General features: G+C 44.3%; 1 protein-coding gene across 1 annotated transcript in view; it reads left to right on the top strand.

Moving 5' to 3' along the window:
* The window catches only part of LOC148064301 (uncharacterized), a 16,923-nt gene extending 1,731 nt beyond the window's left edge, over positions 1–15,192 (top strand). The window contains exons 2-24 of the mRNA XM_087808408.1: positions 4,031–4,167; positions 4,235–4,380; positions 4,439–4,571; positions 5,385–6,553; positions 6,619–6,774; positions 6,908–7,006; positions 7,271–7,408; positions 7,660–7,812; positions 7,914–8,021; positions 8,078–8,213; positions 11,188–11,481; positions 11,534–11,578; positions 11,734–11,813; positions 11,870–11,982; positions 12,316–12,499; positions 12,562–12,646; positions 12,720–12,865; positions 12,924–13,014; positions 13,076–13,224; positions 13,285–13,370; positions 13,517–13,586; positions 13,656–13,777; positions 14,599–15,192. Of these exons, the coding sequence (XP_087664534.1) occupies positions 4,035–4,167; positions 4,235–4,380; positions 4,439–4,571; positions 5,385–6,553; positions 6,619–6,774; positions 6,908–7,006; positions 7,271–7,408; positions 7,660–7,812; positions 7,914–8,021; positions 8,078–8,213; positions 11,188–11,481; positions 11,534–11,578; positions 11,734–11,813; positions 11,870–11,982; positions 12,316–12,499; positions 12,562–12,646; positions 12,720–12,865; positions 12,924–13,014; positions 13,076–13,224; positions 13,285–13,370; positions 13,517–13,586; positions 13,656–13,777; positions 14,599–14,755 (3,993 nt within the window). The 5' untranslated portion in view covers positions 4,031–4,034 and the 3' untranslated portion in view covers positions 14,756–15,192. The remainder of the gene's footprint in view (positions 1–4,030; positions 4,168–4,234; positions 4,381–4,438; positions 4,572–5,384; positions 6,554–6,618; positions 6,775–6,907; positions 7,007–7,270; positions 7,409–7,659; positions 7,813–7,913; positions 8,022–8,077; positions 8,214–11,187; positions 11,482–11,533; positions 11,579–11,733; positions 11,814–11,869; positions 11,983–12,315; positions 12,500–12,561; positions 12,647–12,719; positions 12,866–12,923; positions 13,015–13,075; positions 13,225–13,284; positions 13,371–13,516; positions 13,587–13,655; positions 13,778–14,598) is intronic.
* Positions 15,193–18,016: the final 2,824 nt, after the last annotated feature.

Below are 18,016 nucleotides of genomic sequence, written 5' to 3'. Positions count from 1 at the left end.
TAAGAGAAGTATGTTTGAGACATACTATCTGTGGAGGATTAGTTACTAGTTAGTATACTAGAAGTTAGTATCATCAGGATAGTGTACGTACTAAGAGAAGTATGTTTGAGACATACTATCTGTGGAGGATTAGTTACTAGTTAGTACGTACACTATCCTGATGATACTAACTTCTAGTATACTAAGAGAAGTATGTTTAGACATACTATCTGTGGAGAATTAGTTACTAGTTAGTACGTACACTATCCTGATGATACTAACTTCTAGTATACTAAGAGAAGTATGTTTGAGACATACTATCTGCGGAGAATTAGTTACTAGTTAGTACGTACACTATCATGATGATACTAACTTCTAGTATACTAAGAGAAGTATGTTTGAGACATACTATCTGTGGAGAATTAGTTACTAGTTAGTACGTACACTATCATGATGATACTAACTTCTAGTATACTAAGAGAAGTATGTTTGAGACATACTATCTGTGGAGGATTAGTTACTAGTTAGTACGTACACTATCCTGATGATACTAACTTCTAGTATACTAAGAGAAGTATGTTTGAGACATACTATCTGTGGAGGATTAGTTACTAGTTAGTACGTACACTATCCTGATGATACTAACTTCTAGTATACTAAGAGAAGTATGTTTGAGACATACTATCTGTGGAGGATTAGTTACTAGTTAGTACGTACACTATCCTGATGATACTAACTTCTAGTATACTAAGAGAAGTATGTTTGAGACATACTATCTGTGGAGAATTAGTTACTAGTTAGTACGTACACTATCCTGATGATACTAACTTCTAGTATACTAAGAGAAGTATGTTTGAGACATACTATCTGTGGAGAATTAGTTACTAGTTAGTACGTACACTATCCTGATGATACTAACTTCTAGTATACTAAGAGAAGTATGTTTGAGACATACTATCTGTGGAGGATTAGTTACTAGTTAGTACGTACACTATCCTGATGATACTAACTTCTAGTATACTAAGAGAAGTATGTTTGAGACATACTATCTGTGGAGGATTAGTTACTAGTTAGTACATACACTATCCTGATGATACTAACTTCTAGTATACTAAGAGAAGTATGTTTAGACATACTATCTGTGGAGGATTAGTTACTAGTTAGTATACTAGAAGTTAGTATCATCAGGATAGTGTACGTACTAAGAGAAGTATGTTTGAGACATACTATCTGTGGAGGATTAGTTACTAGTTAGTACGTACACTATCCTGATGATACTAACTTCTAGTATACTAAGAGAAGTATGTTTGAGACATACTATCTGTGGAGGATTAGTTACTAGTTAGTACGTACTCTATCCTGATGATACTAACTTCTAGTATACTAAGAGAAGTATGTTTAGACATACTATCTGTGGAGAATTAGTTACTAGTTAGTACGTACACTATCATGATGATACTAAATTCTAGTATACTAAGAGAAGTATGTTTGAGACATACTATCTGCGGAGAATTAGTTACTAGTTAGTACGTACACTATCATGATGATACTAAATTCTAGTATACTAAGAGAAGTATGTTTGAGACATACTATCTGTGGAGGATTAGTTACTAGTTAGTACGTACACTATCCTGATGATACTAACTTCTAGTATACTAAGAGAAGTATGTTTGAGACATACTATCTGCGGAGAATTAGTTACTAGTTAGTACGTACACTATCATGATGATACTAACTTCTAGTATACTAAGATAAGTATGTTTGAGACATACTATCTGTGGAGAATTAGTTACTAGTTAGTACGTACACTATCCTGATGATACTAACTTCTAGTATACTAAGAGAAGTATGTTTGAGACATACTATCTGTGGAGAATTAGTTACTAGTTAGTACGTACACTATCCTGATGATACTAACTTCTAGTATACTAAGAGAAGTATGTTTGAGACATACTATCTGTGGAGAATTAGTTACTAGTTAGTACGTACACTATCCTGATGATACTAACTTCTAGTATACTAAGAGAAGTATGTCTGAGACATACTATCTGTGGAGGATTAGTTACTAGTTAGTACGTACACTATCCTGATGATACTAACTTCTAGTATACTAAGAGAAGTATGTTTGAGACATACTATCTGTGGAGGATTAGTTACTAGTTAGTACGTACACTATCCTGATGATACTAACTTCTAGTATACTAAGAGAAGTATGTTTGAGACATACTATCTGTGGAGGATTAGTTACTAGTTAGTACGTACACTATCCTGATGATACTAACTTCTAGTATACTAAGAGAAGTATGTTTGAGACATACTATCTGTGGAGGATTAGTTACTAGTTAGTACGTACACTATCCTGATGATACTAACTTCTAGTATACTAAGAGAAGTATGTTAGAGACATACTATCTGTGGAGGATTAGTTACTAGTTAGTACGTACACTATCCTGATGATACTAACTTCTAGTATACTAAGAGAAGTATGTTTGAGACATACTATCTGTGGAGGATTAGTTACTAGTTAGTACGTACACTATCCTGATGATACTAACTTCTAGTACACTAAGAGAAGTATGTTTGAGACATACTATCTGTGGAGGATTAGTTACTAGTTAATACGTACACTATCCTGATGATACTAACTTCTAGTATACTAAGAGAAGTATGTTTGAGACATACTATCTGTGGAGGATTAGTTACTAGTTAGTACGTACACTATCCTGATGATACTAACTTCTAGTACACTAAGAGAAGTATGTTTGAGACATACTATCTGTGGAGGATTAGTTACTAGTTAGTACGTACACTATCCTGATGATACTAACTTCTAGTACACTAAGAGAAGTATGTTTGAGACATACTATCTGTGGAGGATTAGTTACTAGTTAGTACGTACACTATCCTGATGATACTAACTTCTAGTATACTAAGAGAAGTATGTTAGAGACATACTATCTGTGGAGGATTAGTTACTAGTTAGTACGTACACTATCCTGATGATACTAACTTCTAGTATACTAAGAGAAGTATGTTAGAGACATACTATCTGTGGAGGATTAGTTACTAGTTAGTACGTACACTATCCTGATGATACTAACTTCTAGTATACTAAGAGAAGTATGTTTGAGACATACTATCTGTGGAGGATTAGTTACTAGTTAGTACGTACACTATCCTGATGATACTAACTTCTAGTACACTAAGAGAAGTATGTTTGAGACATACTATCTGTGGAGGATTAGTTACTAGTTAGTACGTACACTATCCTGATGATACTAACTTCTAGTACACTAAGAGAAGTATGTTTGAGACATACTATCTGTGGAGGATTAGTTACTAGTTAGTACGTACACTATCCTGATGATACTAACTTCTAGTATACTAAGAGAAGTATGTTTGAGACATACTATCTGTGGAGGATTAGTTACTAGTTAGTACGTACACTATCCTGATGATACTAACTTCTAGTACACTAAGAGAAGTATGTTTGAGACATACTATCTGTGGAGGATTAGTTACTAGTTAGTACGTACACTATCCTGATGATACTAACTTCTAGTATACTAAGAGAAGTATGTTTGAGACATACTATCTGTGGAGGATTAGTTACTAGTTAGTACGTACACTATCCTGATGATACTAACTTCTAGTACACTAAGAGAAGTATGTTTGAGACACAGCATGTGTTTCGTGATAATTGTTGATTCTTCTCAACTGCTTGTTGTGCGCCATGTTTGATGACGTCACGCTCTTGTCTGTTACATGTTTATTCCACTCGTGGCTGATCCACAGTCAGACCTTTGACGCATTTGCTATTGAATTAACATTAAACGTGATGTGCATCTGATCCCGGGTCAGTTTGAAAACTTAAGCCTGAACTAAACCTGATGATTGGAGGAAGTAATAATAATAATAATAATAATAAGTGACGCATTGTTTCTTTTTTCTTCTTCTTAAAGTAAAACTACTTTAAAAAAGCTTGAAGTTTTGGTACCAAACCATTTGTAATTTTCTATTCCTGGTCCTGAACATGGTTCCTCTCGGGAAGAAGAATGCTGAAGCATCGAAGGGAAGCTCAGAACGTCTCCCTGGGAACTGGACACTTGTACAATGGAAACGAGTTGCTGTCCTGGATCAACAGAACCCTGCAGATCCAGATCACTCGGGTGGACGAGATCTGCGAAGGTAAAGCAGGTGTCAAGGATTTATGAAGGACCGCTTTAGTTTGGTCCAAATCCAAGTGTTTCTACAGGAGCAGCCTTCTGTCAGCTCATGGCTCTGTTGTTTCCTGGCTGCGTCCGACTGGCTGACGTCCGCTTCCAGAGCAACAGAACTGAGGATCATGTTCACAATTTCCAAGTCCTTCAGTCGGCGTTCGACGAGGTTGGCGTCGCCAGAGTAAGAGTTTGTCAGCGAGAGCTCAGTGATGTGGAGATGAATCCTGGTTTCTCTGCAGAACATCCCTGTGGAGAAGATCGTTCACAGACACTTTGTCGTGACCATCACCTTCTTGGAGTGGTTCAGGTTGTTCTTCGAGAAGAACCATCGAGACGTGATGGAAGAACAAACATTTCCTCACAACTCCTCAGGTAAGAATAGAATAATGTGAACACAATCACATGTGAGAACTCCCTCGGGATGTCATACGGGCGGATGATGCCCACCGCAACCAACTCTATGTCCTTAGTGCACACTTGTTCTTTAATGAGACGTAGGATCGCTCCATCTCTCATTAATAAACACCTCCTCCTCCTCTCCTCTTTCCATCCATGTCCCGGTCCGCACGCACCATCTTGAACCCCTCCAGGGAAACAACAGAGTCTGGGATCTTCTCCGTCAGCCAGGTCTCCGTGAAACATAGAAGGCTGCTCTCCCGGAAGTCTCTCTGATGCCGGTCAGCAGCGACTCGTCCGTTTTATTCACGATCGAACGTACATTTCCCATGATGATCGATGGAATAAAGGAACCTACGCTTCTGCTCTTGTTTCATCCGACCTGCTCTGCATCTTTCCTCTTGATTTCCACGGGAATCGTTCATTCGCTGAGAGAGAGAGCGGTGTTGCGCAACAGCTGATCCCTGGTGTAAACAATAGACCTGCTGAGCGTGTCTGTCGACGGAGTTCCAAAAAGTGACGAAAGTAGTAGAAAACCGAAGGCAAAATTTGTAAAAGTGGGTCTCGTTTTGTGCACAACGGCAACAAGATCCGACCATTCTAAAGAAAAAATTAAAAAGACGCCAAAAAAACAGAAAAAAAGTGTAATAAAAAGTAAGAAGAAAGAGGGAGCTGTTGTAACCAGCAGCTGCTCGTGCGGCGCCATCTTGAGTGTGTGTGTGTGTGTGTGTGTTATTCTGTGTCGATCTTCAGTCATTCATCTGCACGTTTCTTCTCACGACTCTCCAGGTGAAGCTTCTGAGTCCAGAGCTCTGATGGAAGCGACAGACCCCTCGTCTGCTGTGATGGTTCTGTCGGACGATGATCTGGTCGCTCAGCAGGACCCGCAGACGGTGGAGGGAGATGATGGAGTCGTGGACGTTCGATCTTACCTGGACGACTTGATCGTGGAGCAGACGCCGTTCTGCCTCTACCTGCTGACGGGGCTGCAGGTGGACGGCGGGCGGCGCACGAGTCTGCTGCTCATCGGCTACTACGAGCAGCAGACGGACGAGGGCGTGGTCAGGCTGCTGGACCGTCTGCAGATGAGCGCTGACGCTGAGAACAGCAGCTGTGAGGCTTCGGACGCGACTCTCCTCGTGGACAGGATGCAGCACTTCAAGCTGCCCTTGTCCAAACTTGTGGCGTTTTACTCCAACGCGTCGAAGCCACAGGTGTTTGTGAGCCGGCTGATGACCTTTAACCCCACTTTGATACCACTGTGTGGCCTGGAGGGTCTAACGGAACGGGCGTGTCGGTCCTGGATCTCCGGCCCCTTCGGCTGCGTGGCCGACCTGGTACGAGCCGTGCATGGCTTCTACACCAGCACCTCCCAGAACTCTCTGCTGCAGGACGTGTTCTCAGGAGCGTCGCAGCTGCTCAGCCTTCAGACCGTCAGCAGGATGGAAGGGCGCTGGACCGAACTGCTCGGACTGTTTAGCTCTCTGCAGAGATCGAAGGCCACGGATCAGATCAAAGGTCAGCTGATGGACGCTCGGGTCAAACTGAAGTTCATGTTCCTCTCCAGAGCTCTTCGGCCTGTGCTGGAGATGCAGCAGAGCCACAGATCCGACCTCGGGCCTCAACTCCAGTTCCTCTCACTGCTGCTCACCTCACATGCATCTGCTGTGTTCAGACCCTCGGCCGTCCGGTGTCTCCTCAAGACCCGAGACTTGTCTCTGTTCCACGACCGGCAGCAGGTTCTCCCCGCGGCTCAGGTCGGCGCTCTGGCCAGTGACCCCTCGTGGCTCACAACGTTTGACCATCTGGAGGAGAAGGACAAGACGGACTTCCAGAAGGACGTGGCTACGTTCTACAGGTCTTCGCTGAAGATGCTGCTAGAAAACATTCCCCGTCAGCTGGACGACGAGATGATGTGGACCATCAGCAAAGTCCTGACACTCGTGGAAAACGTCAACGTAAGAACATTTGAGTGGCTGCTCACTGACCGACCAAAGATCAGAAAAAATGACCTTCTTTCCAGGAAGTAAAAGCGTCTGCTGTCTCAGGTCTGGGAGTTGGTTTAGGCCTGTGTGGACAGGATTCATCTGCAGAGCGAGAGCTGACCAGTGACTATCTGGCCTTCATCACACATGCCAGGAAGCGTCAGAGCGGAGGCCACGCCCTCAGCTGGGCTCAGGTGAGTTTGGCAGCAGATTTGTACTGATCGTGTGACCTTGAGTGAGACTTGTTGAAAAGTTATGATGACTTCTGACGCTGGTACTGTGTCGATATTTGCCAAACATGAAAATGAATCCATGAATTGTGTCTAGATGTTAAATCTGGTGAACCCGAGCTCACCGTTGCGTCGACTCCTGCTGACCCTCCTGGCTCTGCCCGCCTCCCTGGACCTGCCCGGCCTGCTGTCTCAGGTGAGCAGGTGGATGAGCAACGATGGATGCTTTATTGATCGCTCGGAGCAGAAGGGATTCTGTCCAGGAGCAGTAACGCATCCATCGTAGCAAAGATCACGAAAGAAGGTTTGAAGGACGTGAAGAAGTGTTGCTTATTAATGATTGACATTCTGACAGGAAGTGATTGAACCTCAGAGTTTGGCTTGATGGACCTTGTTTTAGTTTGCAAAGTGAAACCTTGGAGGGACTAACATCTGATGTGGGTCCAATATTACTGCTCAGGTGTTCAGAGGTGCCAGGACTCCCCGGATGGAAGGCTCTGCTGTCAGTCACACGCAACTCAACGTCTTGATGTCAGTGGAAGGAAGTGACGACGAGGATGAAAACATGGAGGCGTCGCCAGCACGGCTGGATCCAGAGGCATGTTCGCTGAGTTACCTCTGGTCCTAACATTTCTATCTTAAAATAGATGAATTAATCCACAGCTCTTCATTTAGCTCGTAACTGGTTTCATTGGAAACATCTGGTAGAAATGATGAACTCGAATAAGGAATAAACACGATTGTTCTCTTATTCTACGCGTCTGCAGTTTCTTATGGTCGTCTGTCGTGGAGAAGACTTCAATGTGAGCACATCTTGTGTTTTCACGCTTTGCTGCTCATGTGCTGCAGGACACTGAGCAGGTGCACAGTGGATGTGGGGAGCTGGTGTGGGGGGAGTTGGAGGGGTTCCCCTCCTGGCCGGCCATCAGCGCCCCCTTCCATCAGGACCAAGATGGCCACATGGTGACGGTGGAGTGGCTGGGACAGAATATGTCTTCTTCGGTGAGCGTTGTTCTTCTTTTGTTAGAAGAATGAGATCCACGTAGACGAGCGACAAGTTGTGTGAGTTGTCATGGTAACACGTTGTTGAACCTCTGTTTCAGGTCAATAAAGACTCTCTGAAACCGTATTTCACCTTTAACCAGAATTTCTGCCCAAAGTCCTACGTCACCATTCAAACTTACCAAGAAGGCATTTTATCGTCACTGCTGGTTAGTGTTGCTGGAGGTTAGTTTAGTGTGGATGGTTCTGACCTCTGGGTCTGCAGGAAGCAGCCAGACGCTGCAGGAAGAGGTTGAAGGTCAAGTCAAAGGACCTGCTGACACAGGAGCTGCTGGACTGGGCCTTCACAGGATTTCGACCCACTGGACCTGCTGGCTTGAAACCAAGTGAAGTGATGAACGGTAAGTCATGAGTGATGGAGGAGTGACAAGAAGTGAAGGAGGAGTGACAAGAAGTGAAGGAGGAGTGACAAGAAGTGAAGGAGGAGTGACAAGAAGTGATGGAGGAGTGACAAGAAGTGAAGGAGGAGTGACAAGAAGTGAAGGAGGAGTGACAAGAAGTGAAGGAGGAGTGACAAGAAGTGATGGAGGAGTGACAAGAAGTGATGGAGGAGTGACAAGAAGTGAAGGAGGAGTGACAAGAAGTGAAGGAGGAGTGACAAGAAGTGAAGGAGGAGTGACAAGAAGTGATGGAGGAGTGACAAGAAGTGATGGAGGAGTGACAAGAAGTGAAGGAGGAGTGACAAGAAGTGAAGGAGGAGTGACAAGAAGTGAAGGAGGAGTGACAAGAAGTGAAGGAGGAGTGACAAGAAGTGATGGAGGAGTGACAAGAAGTGAAGGAGGAGTGACAAGAAGTGATGGAGGAGTGACAAGAAGTGAAGGAGGAGTGACAAGAAGTGATGGAGGAGTGACAAGAAGTGAAGGAGGAGTGACAAGAAGTGATGGAGGAGTGACAAGAAGTGAAGGAGGAGTGACAAGAAGTGATGGAGGAGTGACAAGAAGTGATGGAGGAGTGACAAGAAGTGAAGGAGGAGTGACAAGAAGTGAAGGAGGAGTGACAAGAAGTGAAGGAGGAGTGACAAGAAGTGAAGGAGGAGTGACAAGAAGTGATGGAGGAGTGACAAGAAGTGAAGGAGGAGTGACAAGAAGTGATGGAGGAGTGACAAGAAGTGAACAAACACAGATGTTTCTTGAAGGAGTCAGTAGATCATCAAACACAGATGTTTCTTGAAGGAGTCAGTAGATCATCAAACACAGATGTTTCTTGAAGGAGTCAGTAGATCATCAAACACACATGTTTCTTGAAGGAGTCAGTAGATCATCAAACACAGATGTTTCTTGAAGGAGTCAGTAGATCATCAAACACACATGTTTCTTAAAGGAGTCAGTAGATCATCAAACACAGATGTTTCTTGAAGGAGTCAGTAGATCATCAAACACACATGTTTCTTGAAGGAGTCAGTAGATCATCAAACACAGATGTTTCTTGAAGGAGTCAGTAGATCATCAAACACAGATGTTTCTTGAAGGAGTCAGTAGATCATCAAACACACATGTTTCTTGAAGGAGTCAGTAGATCATCAAACACAGATGTTTCTTGAAGGAGTCAGTAGATCAAACACAGATGTTTCTTGAAGGAGTCAGTAGATCATCAAACACAGATGTTTCTTGAAGGAGTCAGTAGATCATCAAACACACATGTTTCTTAAAGGAGTCAGTAGATCAAACACAGATGTTTCTTGAAGGAGTCAGTAGATCAAACACAGATGTTTCTTGAAGGAGTCAGTAGATCATCAAACACAGATGTTTCTTGAAGGAGTCAGTAGATCATCAAACACAGATGTTTCTTGAAGGAGTCAGTAGATCATCAAACACAGATGTTTCTTGAAGGAGTCAGTAGATCATCAAACACAGATGTTTCTTGAAGGAGTCAGTATAACATCAAACACAGATGTTTCTTGAAGGAGTCAGTAGATCATCAAACACAGATGTTTCTTGAAGGAGTCAGTAGATCACCAAACACAGATGTTTCTTAAAGGAGTCAGTAGATCAAACACAGATGTTTCTTGAAGGAGTCAGTAGATCATCAAACACAGATGTTTCTTGAAGGAGTCAGTAGATCATCAAACACAGATGTTTCTTAAAGGAGTCAGTAGATCAAACACAGATGTTTCTTGAAGGAGTCAGTAGATCAAACACAGATGTTTCTTGAAGGAGTCAGTAGCTCATCAAACACAGATGTTTCTTGAAGGAGTCAGTAGAACATCAAACACAGATGTTTCTTGAAGGAGTCAGTAGATCATCAAACACAGATGTTTCTTGAAGGAGTCAGTAGATCATCAAACACAGATGTTTCTTGAAGGAGTCAGTAGATCAAACACAGATGTTTCTTGAAGGAGTCAGTAGATCATCAAACACAGATGTTTCTTGAAGGAGTCAGTAGATCAAACACAGATGTTTCTTGAAGGAGTCAGTAGATCAAACACAGATGTTTCTTGAAGGAGTCAGTAGATCATCAAACACAGATGTTTCTTGAAGGAGTCAGTAGATCAAACACAGATGTTTCTTGAAGGAGTCAGTAGATCATCAAACACACATGTTTCTTGAAGGAGTCAGTAGATCATCAAACACAGATGTTTCCTAAAGGAGTCAGTAGATCATCAAACACAGATGTTTCTTAAAGGAGTCAGTAGATCATCAAACACAGATGTTTCTTGAAGGAGTCAGTAGATCAAACACACATGTTTCTTAAAGGAGTCAGTAGATCATCAAACACAAAGAGAGAGAAGATCGTTCCAAAGCTTAGGAACAACAGCCTGAAAAGATTTCTCTCCTCTGGTCCTGAGTCGTGTGCGTGGAACCATAAGTAGATTCTGATCCACAGACCTCAGAGCCCGAGCTGGGGTGTAAGTCTGGATCAGATCATGAAGGTCTGACCATGAATAGATCTGAAAGTAAGAACCAGAATTTTAAAGTTGATCCTGAAAGAAACTGGAAGCCAGTGAAGAGTTTGAAGGAGAAATGTGAGTTCTTCTACTAGAGCGGCTCAGAGTTCTGAATCAACTGCAGACGAGAAGATCCTTCTTGTTAAGACATGAAAACAAACTGTTACAATAGTCCAGACGAGAAGAAACAAACGCATGGATTATAAGATCCAGATCATGTTCCGACAACATTTTCCTAAGTTTAGAGATTTTTCTCAGTTGAAGGAAACAGTTTCTGGTCAGTTTTCTTCAGTGTTGAACAAGAGACACGTCTTTATCAAATACAACACCCAGGTTTCTCAGGCTCAGTTTGACAGACTGACATAAGTCACTCAAGTACTGACTCAACCCTGGAATCTTATCATCAGGAGCCTTAACCCTTTGTATTCCAGATGCATTTAAAAAGCAAAACAAGTCAAATGTGAAGAAGAAAGCAATGGAGTCCATGAACACAACATCTCAAAAGGATGGCGTGAAACGATCAATCCGAAGAAAACCAGCAACGGATGCAGGAGACAAAAGGGGAGCCGAGATGGTCAACGTTAGGAGAAGTCTGAAAAAGCTGGACCTGCTTGAAGGAGGCGACGATGACGCGTCCTCAGTTTTTGTGCCGAACAGAAGAAAGTCGAGCAGCAAGAACCCGAACAAGAGCAGCAGCTACCAGGAGCCCAACCAGCAGCTCCGAGGTATGTTTGTTCCTCCTCGTGTGACGATGAACGCTGACCTCGTCTTTTCTAGAGACCATCGTTCAGAGGATCCTTGACCAGGACCTAGACATTGAAGGTGAGTCACTTCTGGAAATAAAGGCTTTAAGATTAAGACGTGGCTTTTAAGATGATTTCTGTGCGTTTCATCCTCTGCCTACTTTAAAATACGATGTTTCCAGACGTCATTGTCGTGAAAGTGGTTTGACGTCACTTGAAACTTTCTGTCCGCAGGCTTTTGTTTGTGCTGTGGAAGTGAAGAAGCTGATATGTTCCACCCTCTCTTCAAGGGAAGCCTCTGTTTGGAGTGTAAGGTTCGTGTAGAAGTCGCTTCCCGTTAATGCATTTTCCCAACGGTGCGTCTTTGCAGGACAACTTCACACAGACCTTGTACCGATACGATGAGGATGGATATCAGTCCTACTGCACCGTCTGTTGCTATGGAATGGAAATCGTTCTTTGTGGCAACGACAACTGCTGCAGGTCTGTGGGCTTCTTTCATAGAAATACTCTATTGTTGTTATTCTGTTGAAGTTGAACCAGAGGTTGTCGACTGACGTCAGTGAAGCTCAGACCAGGTCAACGGGAAGTTGGATTTTATTAGCTGTGGGACGAAGCCCAGCAGACGATAAAACGATCCACAGGAACATCAACATTACATGGACCTCCTCACTGTGACTTGTTTCTGGACACTCCTCCAATACTCCCACAGGATGTTTACCCATAGCTCCGTGTGTGTAGCTTCTCTAATCTTGGACCAGAATCTAGGATGTCTGTGATCCTGGACCAATGACCCTTTGTTTCCTTCTCCTTCAGATCCTTCTGCGCAAACTGTCTCAACATCCTGGTCGGCCCGGGAACCTTCGACCTGCTGAAGACGGTGGACCCGTGGATCTGCTACATGTGCCAGCCTCTGCAGGGTCACCGGGCTCTGGTGCCCAGAGAGGACTGGAGCGTCCGTGTCCAGGACTTCTTCGCCAACAACAGTGCTATGGAATTTGTGAGTGGCATAATATCAACTGTTAAGTTGTCATAAACCTGATGAAAGGTTCGGTCCTTCAGGAGCCTCATCGTGTTTATCCCTCCATCGCTGCCAATCTACGCCGACCAATCAGAGTTCTCTCCATCTTCGACGGCATCGGAACAGGTGAGAAAACGTCGGCGTTCGGCAACATTTTGCTTCCATTCTGCTTCAGGCTAAAATGTTTCTTCTGCTTCAGGCTTCCTGGTGCTGAAGGAGCTCGGCTTCAAGGTGGAAAAGTACGTCGCCTCCGAGGTCTGTGAGTTTTCTCTGGCAGTCACGGACGTCCACCATGATGGGAAGATCCTCCAGGTCGGGGACGCACGTCTGATCACGAAGGAGCAGGTGTGACGGACACATCAGGTCTCGGGGTTTCTTGATGATGAAAACCTTTGGTCCTCAGCTGCAGCAGTGGGGTCCCTTTGACTTGTTGATCGGTGGAAGCCCCTGCAATGACCTGTCCATCGTGAACCCCTACAGGAAAGGCCTCTACGGTCAGTGACACTAACTACATGGAATTATTTCCATCTCTAACTTCAAGAGGATCTTGCACAGAGGGCACCGGACGATTGTTTTTTGAATACCATCGCATCCTGAACCTGCTGAAGCCCAGGGAGGAAGACCCTCGGCCGTTCTTCTGGCTGTTCGAGAACGTGGTCTTCATGAACACACACGACAAGACCAGCATATGTCGCTTCCTTGAGGTTTCTATCTTTTTCTCTAGCGTCCACCGTTCCACTCTCAACCTCAACCTGTGTTCTCAGTGCAACCCTGTGATGGTGGACGCTGTGAAGGTCAGCCCGGCCCACAGAGCCAGGTACTTCTGGGGAAACATCCCGGGCATGAGCAGGTGACTCGCTTAACAACATCTTAGATTTCCATGATTCAATGATTTTCGATGATATAAAAGGAACATGGAACAAATGGTCAACTATCCCAAAACTCGTTCTTTTGTTAATTGATGTTTTCTAACTCCTGCTCCTGCTTCTCCCTCAGACCCATCATTGCCTCGCAGAACGACAAGCTGCACCTCCAGGACTGTCTGGAGGGCAGTCGGGAAGCCCGGGTCAGTGGTTCAAGTCTCTTTGGCTTCGATGATTCAAAGAAAAACTAAGTCGTCCAAACGTTATTCCAGCTGGATAAAGTGAGAACCATCACCACCAACTCAAACTCCTTGAAACAAGGCAGGAATGCAAACCAGCTGCCGGTTCTTCACAAAGGGCGAGAAGACGTTCTTTGGATCACAGAGCTGGAGAAGTATGTGTCGTTTTTGTCATTTTCAAAGGAGGAGAAAGTGTAAACGGAGCCTCTAGGGATCCGTTGGTTTGGAGGAATGAAGTCCCTGAGGAGGACTTGAGTACAGTAGACCACATCAGTGCAGGTCAAACTACCAAAGGTGGCAATAACATGGTTTCATGACACGTGTTATAATATATTTAATAATTATAATATCGACACTAACAAGGTGTTGAACTTTCATTCAACAACAAACCTATATTTTGACGCCGAGCTCCTAAAACTTGATGTTTCAACAAAGACATCAGAAAATAAACCAAAGTGTTTTTATATATTTTTAGTTTTTTATAAACTATCTTCAACTACATTAGGATGATTGTCATATTGGATTGTTGTTCGTGGATCAAACGCCGGCGTGAACTGAGAACAGTTAAGGTGAAGTTCTGAGGCTCATCAGACGAGTTGGACATCAAAGGAGTCGCCATATAATCTACATTGTATGATTATTTATACATCTTCATACGTTTGATTTTGAGTTTCCTTTCTTTAGTAATTATTGACGAGTGAGACTAGTGTACTACAGCAATAGAAAGTATCTTCAGTAACAATAACGTCATCGTGTATTGAAGCGATGGAGAGTTCATATGAAATACTTACTGAGCCTCACCAGTTCCATGTTTTCATGTAGATCATTCAGTGTGAAAGCAAATAGTTTGAAACATCTGCTCTCCAAACATACTTTTGCCACATCTGCTGCAGGTCAAACACCAGCAGAAAGAAACAACACACTCGATTGGATAAAACTCTTCCTCTAGACTCATCAACGTTTTTCATATTTCCAGAATCTTTGGATTTCCAAAGCATTACACCGACGTGAAGAACATGAGGTGCGGCGAGAGGCAGAAGGTGCTCGGGAAGGCGTGGAGTGTTCCCGTCATCCGCCACCTCTTCGCTCCCCTGAAGGACTACTTTGCCTGTGAGGAGCTGAACGTCTCCTGATCTTCCAGCTTCATCCCTGCTTCCTCAGAGTATTGCATCTGAGACCAGAGAAGATCAAGAACTTTTTAAACTCATGACAAACATAGGATTCGTTCTTTTAAATATTTGAATGTTTTTTTTAACACAATCCTAAGATGTTCCAGCAACAACCTCAACCTTTTTATAAGATCTAGATTATATTTGAACTGAGTTCCCGTCAAGTTGTGAAAAAATGTGCAGGAATATTATGACAACTTAAGATTATTCTCTTAAAACGAACGATTGTTGCTAATTTAAGTCACAAATCGAACGGATGGAACCGATGCAGGTTCAATCTTTTTATTTGACAGTGTTTGAGAACGTTTGTCATTTTCTGATCTAAAGTCGTTCGACTTCTACCTCAATGTTGACGTGTTGGACTGAACGTATGAAACTGTAAATAAACCACTTGTTTCTTGTAAAAGCCGTTGTTCAATAAATCAGAATCAGAATCAGAAAACCTTTATTAGTCCCTCGAGGGGAAATTCGGTTTAACAGCAGCAAGAGAAATAAAAACACCCAGAAATAAAAACGAGAAATAAAATCTAAATGGAATAAAAGATAAATCTGCGCTATATAATATTTACACAATCATATTTACATAAATAACAAGAGGTGCAGTTAAATAGTTATCTTGGTGTGTTTTTGTTGTGGAGTCTGATGGCAGCAGGGAGGAAAGACCTGCGGTACCTCTCCCTCACACACCTGGGATGGAGCATCCTATCACTGATGGAGCTCCTCAATGCCCTCAGTGTGTGCTGGAGAGGGTGAGACAAGTTCCTCCTCATGGAGCCCAGCTTGCTCCGCATCCTCCCTCCAGTCACTTCCTCCACAGGATCCAGGGGGCGCCCTAGGACGTAACTGGCCTTCTTAATAAGGCTGTCCAGTTTAGCCCTATCCTTTGCTGTCATGCTGCTCCCCCAGCAGACCACACCGTTGAAGATGGCAGAGGCCACTACTGAGTCATAGAATGACTTCAGGAGTGGCCCCCGGACACCAAACGACCTCAACCTCCGGAGCAGGTAGATTCTACTCCGCCCTTTTTTATAAAGCGCAGCAGTGTTATCCACCCAGTCCAGGCGGTTGTTGAGGTGAACACCCAGGAACTTGTAAGTCGTGACAATCTCAATGTCCTGTCCCTGGATGTTCAGTGGTGAGGGGGAGATGGAGGGACACCGCCGGAAATCCACGATCAACTCCTTAGTTTTGCTGGAGTTGATCTGAAGGTGGTTTTCCAGGCACCAGTCAACAAAGTCCTGGACAAGTCCCCGGTACGGCCCGTCATCCCCGTCCCTAATGAGGCCGACGATGGCGGAGTCGTCCGAGAACTTCTGCAGGTGACTGGTGGGAGACAGGTGTTGGAAGTCTGCAGTGTACAGTGAAAAGAGGAACGGTGCTAACACTGTTCCCTGGGGGACCCCTACACTGCACAGTACAGTCCTCGAAACACCATCCCGGGTCCTCACCAACTGTGGACGGTTGGTGAGGTAGTCCACAATCCAGTCCGTGAGGTGAGTGTCCGCTCCAGACAGCTCCAGCTTGTCCCTCAGGATGTTTGACCTGATGGTATTGAAAGCACTGCTTAGATCCAGGAAAAGGATCCTCACAGTGCTTCCAGGCAACTCCAGGTGAGAAAGTGCTCGGTGGAGAAGGAAGATGATGGCGTCCTCCACGCCGATGTCAGGTTGGTAGGCAAACTGCAACGGATCCATGGAGGAGCGCACCAGAGGACTCAGGTAACTAAGGACCAGCCGCTCCAGAGCCTTCATAAGGTGGGATGTCAAGGCCACAGGTCTGTAGCAGCTGGGATCCTTAGGGTGCTGAGTCTTCGGCACCGGTACCACACAGGACGTCTTCCACAGTAGTGGAACTCTTCCCAGGGTCAAGCTCATGTTGAACAGAAGTCCAACAATTTCACTTAACAGGTCAGAGCACGTCCTGAGTACTTTGCCACCGATGCCGTCTGGTCCAGGGGCCTTTGTTGTCTTGGTTCTCCTAAGCTGATTTCTCACCTGGAGAGGTGTGAGGGACAGGCTGGGGTGGGGGGGCATTGTCCCCTGTGGAGTCAGCGGGGGGGCTGAAACAATACAAGCTCGGGGGAGAGGAGAAGGTAAGTGTAGAGGTGTGAATGGTTGAGCAGGGGGGGGAGCCGACACCTCAAACCTTGAAAAATAACTGTTTAAGTTGTCGGCCCAATTTTTATCCCCCGCTGCTACAGAGAGCCTGGTCTGATGTCCGGATATGGATTTCAAACCTCTCCAGACATCTCTGGTGTTGTTGTTGGCCAGACTCTCTTCCATCCTCCTCCTGTACCTCCCCTTTCCCTCCCTGATCTTTCTTCTCAGCTCCTTCTGGACTGCCATCAGATCCTCTTTGTTTCCTGACCTAAAGACTCTCTTCTTCTCCTTTAGGAGAGCCTTTATATCAGGATTGATCCAGGGTTTGTTGTTGGAGAAGCATCGTACAGTTCTTGTTGGTACAATGCTCTCCACACAGAAGTTTATGTAGTCCGTGACACATGAAGTTAGTCCGTCAATATCCTCCTTGTGGGACTCACTGAAGATGCTCCAGTCCGTGGTCTCAAAGCAGACCTGCAGAGCTTCCTCAGCTTCTTCAGACCACTTCTTGACCGAGCGAGTCACTGCTGGTTGCCTGCTCACAAGTGGCTTGTAAACAGGTAGGAGATGGACCAGACAGTGGTCAGCTCGTCCCAAAGGAGGAAGGGGGGATGATAAATAAGCGTCTTTAGTGTTCGCATAGAAAAGGTCCAGTGTGTTATTGTCTCTGGTGGCACAAGTGACGTACTGCGTGAATTTGGGCAGACAGGAGGAAAGAGATGCGTGATTAAAATCACCGGAGATGATAAAGAGGGCCTGAGGGCTCTGAGTCTGTAACCCGTTCACTACTCCAGTGATGACGTCACATGCTGCCTCCGCGCTCGCCGCAAAGCAAAGTGTGATATGATTCTGAGGAAAGACGCTGTTCTTGCTTAAGTCAGGGTTTGGTAGTAAATTGTGTCGCAAAATGAGACTCTTTGTAAATGGGAATTTATTTTGTATCGGAACCAGAAAACTTGACGTGTTCAGTCGGGAGTCGTGGAGTTTAAATGAATTGTTGTAAAATGAGCCGTTGGTGAAAAAAGGACAATTTCATACAGGAAATGTAAGAATGTCAGAGGAATAGAAGATAGAAGTGCTGACGAGGAAAACTCCAATAAGTTGCTGGTCTTTTCTTTTAGTAAGT

The sequence above is a fragment of the Callionymus lyra genome, chromosome 15 (genome assembly GCF_982586985.1).
Source record: "Callionymus lyra chromosome 15, fCalLyr1.hap1.1, whole genome shotgun sequence".
Lineage (NCBI taxonomy): Eukaryota > Metazoa > Chordata > Actinopteri > Syngnathiformes > Callionymidae > Callionymus > Callionymus lyra.
The sequence above is the reverse complement of the archived record's forward strand: the minus strand, read 5'-3'. Positions and strand labels throughout refer to the sequence as shown.